The 12474-nt window shown below is 30.1% G+C and overlaps 1 protein-coding gene and 1 pseudogene across 1 annotated transcript; one reads left to right on the top strand and one right to left on the bottom strand.

Annotated features, from left to right (window-relative positions):
• Positions 1–712: 712 nt before the first annotated feature.
• Positions 713–3711, bottom strand: CYP78A10 (cytochrome P450, family 78, subfamily A, polypeptide 10). The gene is made up of 2 exons (XM_028260891.2): positions 2542–3711; positions 713–1682 (listed from the first exon to the last, which is right to left on the bottom strand). The coding sequence occupies exons 1-2, from the start codon at positions 3514–3516 to the stop codon at positions 1071–1073; spliced, it is 1587 nt and encodes a 528-aa protein (XP_028116692.1). The 5' UTR covers positions 3517–3711; the 3' UTR covers positions 713–1070.
• Positions 3712–8368: 4657 nt separating this feature from the next.
• On the top strand, positions 8369–9338 carry LOC145788909 (uncharacterized; annotated as a pseudogene).
• The last annotated feature ends 3136 nt before the right edge of the window (positions 9339–12474 follow it).

Genomic DNA, 12474 nt, shown 5'->3' with positions numbered 1-12474 from the left:
TTTTTATTTTATTTTTGTAAAACAATTTATTTATTTATTTTTATTTTTTAAATTATTTAAACAAATTTTGACAATAGTTGTTTTTAAAAACATTTAACTATTTTTTTGACTTTTTAAAAAAATATAAATATTTAAAAATTTTGAATTTTTTATTTTAATTATTATTTTATTATTTTAAATTTTAAAAACTTTTAAATCGTCTATACATGTTTAAATCATAATAAATTATTTACCTAATTGTAAAGAGTTCTTTGAAAACTCATTTGGCCATGAATTTTTTTAAACAAGTTTTTGAAAAAAAATTAAAATTTTAGTGTGGTTACAAAATTTTGAAAAATAAGAATTAAAAGTATTTTATCTAAATCGTGATTTTAAAACAAAACTAAGTGCAAACAAAATTTCTTCAAATGTGAATATAAGAGGATATAGGATAAAGATGGTTCTATTAAATCAAAACTACCCCAAACAATCAAATTACATACTATTCTAAATTAAAATAAACTATAATCTCATCTCTTTTTAAAGTGTAAAAACACACCCCATTGCATGGCGCACCAAAAAATATAAAAAAAGAAGCAAAATAAGGCATGAAATAAACATGACACCAAACATAAACCCCAATATGAATGAATCCTCTGAGAGAGATAGAGAGCAAATATGCATGACACTAAAGAACTTGAAAGCAACACAACCACAAACTTACAAACTACTATAGTTTGAATATATAATATATTATATATGCCAACAAGAGCTGTGTACAATGCATGAAACTTCCATGTCTGCAAGAAACCCAAGCCAAACCCAAAACAAATCCACATTACGAAATCAACACAACTTTCCTAGTTCTGGGTCAAATACTAATAATATACTAACACTCATACTAATAATAATACCATATAACTACTAAAACCTAAAGACCATTTAACTACTAAGACCTAAGAGCAAACTAAGCAGAGACACCATTTCCAGAAGCTCATTACTTGATTGATTAACAAACCATTTGATCTCTCTCCCATATAAGAAGTTTCAAAATCATGGATGAGAATCAAACTAGCATAACACCAAACCGATCAAGAAAGCCTAGCAACAGCTTTGCACACCAATGGATTTTTCATTTCCATGGACAGCTTTAGAACCTCAGACAAGTCCACACCACCACCATCATCACAAGAAGCCACCCACTTGAAGCTTTGAAGCATTTGGGCTAACCAGAGCTGAACCGTAGCGTAACCCATGGCTTTACCAGGGCAGACTCGCCTCCCAGACCCAAAAGGAGCCAACCTGAGGTCCGACCCCATAATGGACACATCATCAGCCAAAAACCTCTCCGGTTTGAATTCATTGGGCTCGGGCCAGACCCGCTCGTCGTGGGTTATGGCCCACATGTTCACCATGGCAGTTGTGCCGGCAGGTATGAAGTGGTCGCCGACGCGTGTGTCATGGATGGCAAGGCGGGCCCAGGAGAGTAGGGGCCCCGGAGGGTGGATTCGGAGGGTTTCTTTGATAATGGCTTCGAGGTAAGGGAGGTTGGGGAGGTCCGAATGGGACACCGGTCGGGATGCTCCGACGACGTTGTCGATTTCGGATTGGGCCTTGGATTGGATATCTGGGTGTAGAACCATTCTTGCAAGAATCCATTCTAGGAGGATTGCCACTGTATCTGTCCCCCTAAAGATCATTTCCTGTAAGAGAAAAAAGAACTTTCTCAGAACAAAAATACAAACACATTAAATAAATGGTGATTACGCATACTACAAATGAGGAGACAATAATGTAAAATAGGATAAAGTGAGGGTTTGGCTTAGTTTGAACAAGTTGTTTATGTTTTATTTTTTTAAAAAAAAAACAATTAATTAAAAGAAATTTGACAAAAATAAACCATGAGAAATTTTTGTTTCTTGTTTTTACTGATGAACTAGTTTTGTACAATTTGCTTTTCTGAAAAACTTTTCTAGATTTTTCTTCCCAAAAAATTAAAACTAGTTTGATAAAAATAAACATTAAAAATATACTATAATTTTTTTAAAATTATTTCTGCCTCCCAAAAAAATGATCAATATTTTTTATTTTTTTCATCAAATTATGTTTCAAATTTTCAGAAAAAAATAATTCTGAAAAGATTACTGAAAACCAAACCAGACAGAGCCATAAAACTTGTTTCAGAAAACAGATTTCTAAAATCTTTTGTTTTTTCGAAGCACAACCCACTAATAGATACCTCTAGCCTTTACAACTAAAATGGAGAAAACAGAACAAAACAAAACAAAACAAGATAACAACAAATTCTATATCAACAGGTGAAAGAAGCGAAAAATTTTATTCTGATTCTTCATATCTTCAAAGGTCCCAAAAAGAGCATAAAACAGATCCATTACTTCAACCATGCATTTACACAAACAGCATACAATAATAAAAACTACTCTAAAAAAAACAAAAATAAGATCAAAATAACAAATATTCAAAATAAGATCAAAATAACAAATATTCAAAAAACAAATACTATGAGATTGTTTATTAGTAAAGAGTGTTTGAGAAAAATACCCAGAGAACAGCAATCATATCAGAGTCACTGAGCTTGTTATCTTTCTCCAAACCAAGCAAAACATCAACAAAGTCATCATCGTCACCACCACCCACAACACCTCCATTTTTAGCCCTCTTGAATCTGTGTTCTTCAATGATCTTCCCAACAAACACATTCACTCTAGAAACAAGCTCTCTACATCTCTTCCTCACACCTTGCAAATCCAACAAACCCAGAAGAGGAAAATGATCACTCCAGTTGAATATCCCAAGCAACTCATACCCTTCACTCACCAAACCCTCAAGTTCAGACCCATCACATCCATTGAAATCATAGGACCTCCCAAACACACTCATCATCACATTGTTCAGAGACCCAAAATGCAAAACTCTCTTGATTTCAACCACTCCGTTTTTCTCCATCAAACCCTTAACTTGATTCACCATTTCGATCCCCATTTTTTGCCGAAAATCGCCGAAACAAGTGATTCTCTTCGGGCTGAACAAATGGGTCGACGAGATTCTCCTCAGGTTCCTCCAGTACTCACCGTAAGGAGCGAAACCCATTGCTCGGTGAAAGAGAAGCTCGTAAGCCGACTCTTTCACAGGCCGATCTGCGAAAGCCGAGCTGCTTAGAATGTCCTTGGCTGTGTCTGGGTGGCTTGAGATGATGAAACGAGTGAACCCAATCGAAAAAGCCATCAACGGTACGGCTTCGAAGGTCTTAGCGAGATTTGCGAGGACTCTGTGAGTCAAAGAGCCAGCGAAAGCGAAGACGAGTCCGATAATGGGTAGACCAGAGGGTCCAGGAATGGCAGACCTTGATTGAACCCCGGCTCGCGCCTTTGAGAGAGCCCAGGCGAGGCCGCCTGGTGCGAGACAGAAGCCAAACACAGCAGCAATGAGGAAGATGCAGAGAATGAGCTCCAGGCTGGGAAGAAAACTGGAGAACCCACTTCCAGGAATGCAGAGAGAGTAGTATTCGGAGGACATGTTTGGTTGTTTTTTAGAGAGAGAGAGATTGGGAGGTTTTGAGAGATAGGAGGTTCTGGTTAGAAGCTGGTTCGAAATGGATGGAATACGGAGAGTGAGAGAGAGAAAGAGGTAGGGGTAGTGGTAGTGAAGAGAGAAAGAGCGTGAGTGGTTAATAAATAGTTGAGAAGTGGGGTGTCGACACGTTTGTGCTATGTTGGGAGGATAGTTATTCAGTACTCCTGGAATATAAATACGTGGCGCTATATACTCCCTCCGTCCCAAAATAATAGTCCCTTTTGGGGAATCCAACTTTTTTTGGTAGTACAATTATTGCACTTTAAAAAAGTTAATTTTCCAAAATTACCCTTTTGATAGTACATTTTTGGGAATATCAATGTCATAATTGTACTTTTTATATTGTTTATTAATTTAAAAGAAGGGCAAAATAGGAAATTTATATTATTTTTGTACTTGATTTTTGAAGAGGGACTAATATTTTGGGACAATGAAAAATAGAATAAGGGACTAATATTTTGGGACGGAGGGAGTAAGATTTTAATTGGTGCAGAAATATAAAGGTTTGCGATTTATGTTGAGAATAGAAGAATAATATGATACTAATTAATTGGCGATTGATTTGAAGTATGAATACGTGATATTCTTGAAATATTAAATAATTTCCCATGTTTGGATTGATTGATTTGAAAAAAAAATAAAAAATAATAGAGAATTTCACTTACTTGTTTGGATAATTTAAGTAGAGAGAAATGAAAAGAAATAAAGAGAAACGGAGAAAAACTTATTTATCTTATAATTCTAATTTTTAATCTTTTCAAAAATAAAGAGATTGAAAGAGAAAATAAATCAACATTTTTATAATGTTAATTTTGTCTATGTAAAAATAAAAGAAATAAAATAATTGAAAATATAAAAATATTATTTAGGTAATATAACATAATCAGTTCAAAAAAAAAAAGATAATATAACATAAAAAAAAATTTTTTTCTTTTCTCTTATAAAATCTAACCAAATAAGAATGTGAGAAATGATAATTATTTCTTTTTTTATTTGTTATTTATCCAAATAAGAAGAAGAGAAATCACAAATATTTCTTTTCTTTTATTTTCTATTATAATTTAAGTAATTCTTTCTTTTCTTTTTTTTCTCATAGGTTCCAAAGCATAGTGTTAGGACTAGTTTGTTGGGGCAATATTTTTAAATTTGAGAATTTATTTTTAAAATTCATACTTATTTTAATTTGAGAGTAATTTGAAGAGTTCGTAAGACTATCATGGATGTATTTTGATAATTTAAATTATTAATTTTATAAGATTTTTAATGTATATATTTAAAACAATAGATTAATTTAATAATTATAATATTTTTATTTTATCATGTTTATCTCTAAAAAAAATGACAATAAATCCATTTTTTTAGACAAAATGATAAAATAATAATAATACAATTATCGGATCAACTCAATTTTTTTTCATGGATTATATAGGGTGCACTATCTAATGAGTAGTTCAGATCATCAAAACGGGGCTAATAGTATAACTCCACAAACTTTTCAAATTCTCTCCAGTTGAAATGTGAACTTAAAAAAAATTCAACTCCATTTTAAAAAAGAAATGACAATGGCATTACATAATATTAGCATATCAGTCGTGCTACGTACAGAATAAAATAATATATTATTTATGAAAAATACTATAATTATATTTAATTTTTTTATATTTTGTCTCTCGTTAATAAAATTTTATATATATGTTTAAGAGTTTTATTTAAAATGTTCTTTTATTACAATATATAGTATACATAAATTAAATTTATTGTATTGACAATTAATAATCAAAATTATGCTTTGTTATAAAAAAAAATGACATAGTTTTAATACTTCATTGTTTTAGAATAAAAATATATTAATTTTAAAAAATTATCATATTAATTTTTAAAAGGAAAATAATTTAAAAAATTAAAAACTTAATGAGTTAAAAAGAATTACCATGACACGTAATTTAAAATATTTAAAAAAAGTAAAAAAATGAATTGGGACTTTGGATATTAAACGCCTCACATTTTTTTAAACATTTTTGAAGTTATGATTACAATTAAAACTAATGTCATATTTATTAATAAGTATAATTTTATATGGATATCTATATATACTTTAACATGCTTATTTAAAATAAAAATAAGAATTAAAAAATTAATAATTTCGAGTTTTAAAATATGATTTTGAAGACTTGCTATATTAACTTTTGGAAGGAATATACTGGAATTTTTTTATAAAAATTGAATACTATTCATTAAACAAATCTTATAAGATTTAAAATAAAATTCATAATAGGAAGAAATTATTGATATTGCAACATATGCATTTTACCAATTTTAAATTTTGAAACAAAATAGATTAGGATTTTCAATTTCAATTATCTTACAACTTTTTTATTTATATAATAATATAAATAAGGATAGGTAAAGGTAATAGATAGATTAAAATTAATTATAAATATAGTTATATTTAAAAGGACATGGTTTTGTATAGCTATATTTTTAATTCCAAATTTTATTTTTTAACTTCCTATATAAAAAGATTCAAGATTTTAAATTACATGTGATTTTTTTTTTTTTTCTAAAAACATATGAACTCACAATGCAGTAGAGAAATAAGTACCCTAAAGAAAGAGAGAAGCTGCAAATATTAAAAATAAATAATTGACTAACACCTTTAATAATTTTGAAATATATTAAAAATAATGTTTTCTTTTTATAGCTTTGAAAAATTATTATATGCCTTTAAAGTAATGCTCTGCGTCAACTGTCAATTAACACATATTGTGATATCAAAAAATATTATAAGTAAAAAAAAAAATTTAAAAAGTAATGATATACAAACATAAAAATCAATACAAAAAACTTAGTAATAATGATTTTGATCTATCACTTTATAATGAGTGACACGTTATTTATTATACAAATGACTCTATCACACCATTTTAGTATAAAAATTCTAGCAAAACAATATTAACCAACAAAAAATAGTTATAAACAAAAAAATAGATAATGGTTGGTAGAGAGGATGGAGAAACACACACAAAATATGAAATACAAAAATAAAAAATGGTCATAAATAAAAAAGAATAAGAAAAACTGGTATACCTGAAGAATGAAAGAGTCTATTTAAATAATACAATAGACTAAACATAAACTAACGTCCAAATTGTTTAATAAAGAAAGTTAAAAAATAATGAGTTTCATCGTTCCATGAATGCAATATTTATAAGATGAGGAAGACATGAATGGCTTAGAAAAAGTATAATATATGATAGCTAGGGTTTTTGGGTAAGAGAAAGAATTAGTTAGAGAAAGAGTACGTAAGAATAATTTTTTTCATCTTTCCTTTTTCTAAATTATAAATTATGAAATCATTATAAGAAATAATAAATTATGAGATTTTCTTTAAAAAAAATTATATATAGTATAGATATGCTTAAATTTATTTGGCAATAAAATTGTGGTTAATTATGGAATAGAAAGAGAATCTAGATATTAGGTTTAATTTTTATTTTATGTTAGGTTTAATTTTAGGTTTATATGGATCAGACCAGTTCTGAAAGATATTAATAGTATATATTTTATGGGAGGTGAGAGAATTTTCTTTTCATTATATTTATTTTAGGAAAGAGAGATTGTATGAAATTTATATTATTTTTAAATAAAAACTTGATTTATTTTGAGAGGGGGATTGAGAATTATGTGCTTTTTTCTTTTCTTCTTTCTTTTTTTTTTTTTTTAGGTATTGACCGACAATATATTTGCATTAAATAATTTTGAAGGTTTATATTTATATCCTTGGAATAGCTAATAAATGTTTTAATTTTTTTTTTTAAATCAAAAATTCAAAAAATTAGATTTAAGATTTTGAAATGCTTAGAGACTCTAAGATGAAAAGTCACTTTGATATAATATATAGTATAGGCCCCGTTTAGTAGAGTTGTGGGGAAGTGATTATAGCTTATACCTTAACAACTTATAACTTATAACTGTGAACATAAGCTGATTTTTGACTTATAAATTAAGCTCTCCTCCCCCACTCAAAGAATAAGTTGACTTTTGACTTACAAAAAGCTATAAGTTGTATTGTTAAACTGAACCAAACATATCAAAATAGTTTAAATTAGGCTAAAAACTGAAATAAGCTGGAAATAAGCCCTACTAAACAGGGCCATAGTATAGACAAATAGATTATGTGATTTAGGAAAGAGATAAATATTAAGGGGGAGATTTAAAAACTTGTAATTCAATTTTTTTTTTTTTTATTCTATTGTTACTTTGTTAGCCAATAGCATTATTTTAAAATTACAAAAATTAGCAATTTTGGGTTGTTATGTTTTTTGTTTTTTTAATCTATAGTTACTTTGTTAGGCAATAGTACTATTTTTAAAGGTTTTTAAAATTACAAAAATTAGCAATTGTGGTTTTATGTTCTTTTTAATCTATAACATTTTTTTTAAGGATTATTTACCAATAAATCCTACTTCACAAACTGTTATACCAAATAGTCACACTTTTATTCTATTATACCAAATAGTCCTGCTGGTGAGTTGATTTGGTCCTTTTTGGTTTTTTTTTCCATTTTTGTTTCACTGTGTGGACTAGAGTGCCCTTGATTTAATGTGGTATTGTTTTGCTGGATCAGTTCCTTTTTTGGAAACGTTGCTCATTCCGGTTTGGCTAATTTTGGTGATACATTCAAATACGTTTCACCAATTGTGAGGTAGGGTTTTCGAATTTGAATGTGTCTTCCTTGCCGACGGCTGTGTGGCACACCCTCAGAGATTCAAAAGGAAGGTGGTGGTGATGGGTAATGGCAGCGGTGGTGTCTGTTGTGTTGTTTGTGTGTAAGAGAGAGCCGCTGTTGCCTTCTTGTGTGTGAGTCTATTCCCTCCCTTTTTTTTAATCCCTCACGAGAGAGATATATATATATATATATTGTGTGTTTTTCAACTAGAGAGAGAGGTCTATGTTGATCTTTTTCACTCCCAAAATCCATCGAGAGAGAGAGAGCCAGTAGATGCATGTGTGTTGATGTCCCAGTCTGTGCCACGTGTACTATGTGCGTTGTGTGTGTTGTGTGTGTGTATCACTGTGTGTGTGCGTGTATCAGTGTGTGTGTGTTATGCGCTAGGTGTGTATTAGAGAGAGAAAAGAAATCTGGGTTTGGTGTGGGTTGTGCTGTGTGTGTGTGTGTGTTGTGTGTATAGTGTGTATGAGTGTGGCTGTTGGATGTGTGTGTGTTAATGGTGTTATGTGTGCATGGTGTTTCGTGTCTGCTAGAGAGAGGAGATATGTGTGTGGTTGGGTCTCCATGTGAGAGAGTGTTTCGACTGTTACACGAGTTTCTAGTTCAGGTGGGACTCTTCGCCTAACCGTGAACTTATTCACCAAGCCATTGAAGCCTTTGAAGAACACTTGGCGAGCGAAGAACAGTCGAAGAAGAACACCAGAGGTAAGAAGAGAGAGAAAATGGGTCGCCGAGGAACCCAAACACCGGCCGATGTTTTGGAAATTATGGCGGCGAAAAGAGAGACTAATTTTCTAGAGAGTGAAGATAGTTTTGTGGTGGTTTTGCCGGAACATGACTCTACTCTAGTGGTGTTACCTGAAAAAGCTGAGGTGGAGGTGGAGGTGAAGGTGGAAGAAGAGGAAAGGAATGAGTTGCCGGAAGAGGAGACGGCGGCGCCGGAAGCAACGGTGGTGTTGCGGAGTTCGGCGGCGAACAACCACAAGGGTTTGGCGAGGAAGGTACTGCCATGGTAGTGTGCGTGTATCAGTGTGTGTGTTATGCGCTGGGTGTCTTAAAGAGAGAAGAGAAAGCTGGGTTTGGTGTGTATCAGTGTGTGTGTTAACCCCCAAACACACCAACCCAGCCCAATAAAAAACCCCTTACAGCGCTTTGCCATTCTGTGACACCCTACCAATGTATCACATGCAACACAGCACACATCCATTCACTAATCACGTACGTGAGCGACACACGTGCCTCACCCAATTTCCGCCCGACAGCTGCATCAGCAACGGTTAGATGAGGGTAATTACGTCCCTCACATTTGAATGGGACTAAACAGTTTAATAGAATAAAAATGGGACCAATTGGTTCATAAGTTCAAATTTTGGGATTTATTAGTAAATCTCCCTTTTTTTAAATATATATTTACTTTGTTATAAGATGAGATTTGTGTTTCTTTTCTTTCTTTTTTTAATGTATAATATTTTTTTAAGGTAAATATTAAGGGAGAGATTTTAAAAACTTGTAATACAAATTTTTAGGGGGTTTTTTGGCTTTTTTTTTTTTTTCCCCTTTAATCTATAATTACTTTGTTAGCCAATAGAATTTATTTTTAAATATTTTTAAAATCACAAAAATTTGTGATTATGGAATACTTTGGAGCTCCCACAAGCCTTCTTACTAGAAATCTCATTCTTAATTATGGAATAGAGAGAGAATCTAGATATAAGGTTTAATTTTTACTTTATGCTGGGCATAATTTTAGATTTATATAGATCAGGCCAGTTGTGAAAAATATATTAATAGTATACATCTTATGGGAGGTGAGAGAGTTTCGTTTTCATTAAATTTATTTTAGGATATAAAAGATTGTATGTGAATTATATTATTTTTAAATAAAGGGTTGATTTAATTTGAGAGGGAGAGGGTGGTTGAGAATTGTTCTTTCTTTCTTTCTTTCTTTTTACCTACAATATTTTTTTTATAAAATTCAAAAATTCAAAAAATTAGATTTAAGGTTTTGAAACACTTAACGCCTTTAAGATGAAAAATCACTTTGGTATAATATATAACATAGATAGATAGATTATGCGATTTAAGAAAGAGATAAATATTAGGGGAGAGATTTTAGAAGCTTGTAATTCAATTATTGTTTTTTTAAATCTATAATTACTTTGTTAGCCAATGATATTATTTTAAATATTTTTAAAACTACAAAAATTAGCAATTTTAGTTTTTTTTTTGTTATTTATCTATAGTTACTTTGTTAGCCAATAGTACCATTTTTAAATATTTTTAAAATTACAAAAATTAACGATTGTGGTTTTACGTTCTTTTTAATCTATAATGTTTTTTTAAAATATATAATTATTTTGTTATGAGATGAGATTTGTGTGTGTGTGTGTGTGTGTTTTTTTTTTTTTAATGTGTAATGTTTTTTTGATGTATAGTTACTTTTTTTTTCTTTTTTTGAGGAATATATATAGTTACTTTGATATGAGATGAGAATTAGAAAAGAGAGAAATATTGAGGGAGAGATTTTAGGAACTTGTAATACAAAATTTTAGGTGATTTTTTGTTTTTTAATCTACTAGCATATCACCTGTGTAATGCACGGATTGTGTTTACAATTATCTATGTATGTGAATTGTGATTTTTAAATGTTTTTTTTAAATGTTTTCTTTTTTTTCCTTTTTTATATTATATTAAAGTTTAATATTTTGATAATAATCATATGTGTTGGACTTTTCAAGAATTTTTTTTATGCTTTTTTTAATGCATTAAAGTATTATTATGAGTGATAATAATCATATGTGTTGAGACTTTTCAAGAAATTTATATGTGTTGGATTTCAAAGAATTTTTTTTATGCTTGTTCTTAATGCATTAAAGTGTTATTATGAGAGTAAGATTTGAGAGAAGTTAATAAATGTTAAGATTTTTTTTTTAAATCAAAAAATCAAGAAATTTAGATTGGGAGAGTGGAGCTCCCACAAGACTTGGGGTTAAAAAACCCCTTTTACTTAATATATAGTATAGATAATTACTTTGTTAGTCAATAGAATTATTTTAAATATTTTTAAAACAACAAAATTTAGCAATTGTGGAATGAGATTTTGAAACTCTCACAAACCTTCTCACTAGAAACCCCATTTTCCGTATTATTTTTAAATATTTTTAAAACTACAAAATTAGCAATTTTAGTTTTTTTTTTTTAATTTATAGTTACTTTGTTAGCCAATAGTACTATTTTTAAAATTACAAAAATTAACAATTACGGTTTTACGTTCTTTTTAATCTATAATGTTTTTTTTTAAATATATAATTACTTTGTTATGAGATGAGATTTTTTTTTTTAATGTGTAATGTTTTTTTAATGTATAGTTAATTTTTTATTTTTATTATTATTATTATTATTATTATTATTTGAGGCATATGTATAGTTACCTTGTTATGAGATGAGATTTAGAAAAGAAAAATTTGGGGGAAGAGATTTTAGGAACTTATAATTCAAAATTTTAGATGGTTTTTTTGTTTTTTTAATCTATAATTACTTTACTAGCCAATAGAATTATTTTTAAATATTTTTAAAATTACAAAACTTAGTAATTGTGGAATGAGACTTTGGAGCTCTCACAAACCTTCTCACTATAAACTCCATTTTCCTTATATAATATATAGATAGATAGATATAGATAGATAGATGTCATTAGGTGTGAATTAACTCCTAATAGCTCAAAAATATTACTATTTCTTACCGCTTAAATAGTCTCTGGTCCAAGCAAGTTTGTTGGAGTAGTTTTATCATGAGGTATAGGGTCGACAGTGACTGTCGGAGGATCTTCCGTCACGCTCGCCATGGATGTGCTTGAGTATTCCCACAGACGGCACTAATTGTGGGTAAGTGGTTAGGAAATACTCTTCAGGATCCTGGGAAACGCTCGTGATCCTCTTCTGGTCACCTGAAAAAGAATAAACACTCCGGTCGGGGGTGCCGGAATTAGCACTCCGACGGGCAAGTTAGTATATACACTCGAGGAAGCTTGTATTCTAAGCTAAGCATAGTAATTCTCACATACTTCTTTAGAACTGAAGATCTTGTATTTATAGTATTCTCTTGGGGCCTTAAGGCCTGGCCCACTCCTAGTCCTTGCCATGTACTTCTACACGGCCCTTGTTTCACTG

This window comes from Camellia sinensis, chromosome 15, assembly GCF_055761805.1.
Source record: "Camellia sinensis isolate YWXY chromosome 15, ASM5576180v1, whole genome shotgun sequence".
NCBI classification, from domain to species: domain Eukaryota; kingdom Viridiplantae; phylum Streptophyta; class Magnoliopsida; order Ericales; family Theaceae; genus Camellia; species Camellia sinensis.
The sequence above is the reverse complement of the archived record's forward strand: the minus strand, read 5'-3'. Positions and strand labels throughout refer to the sequence as shown.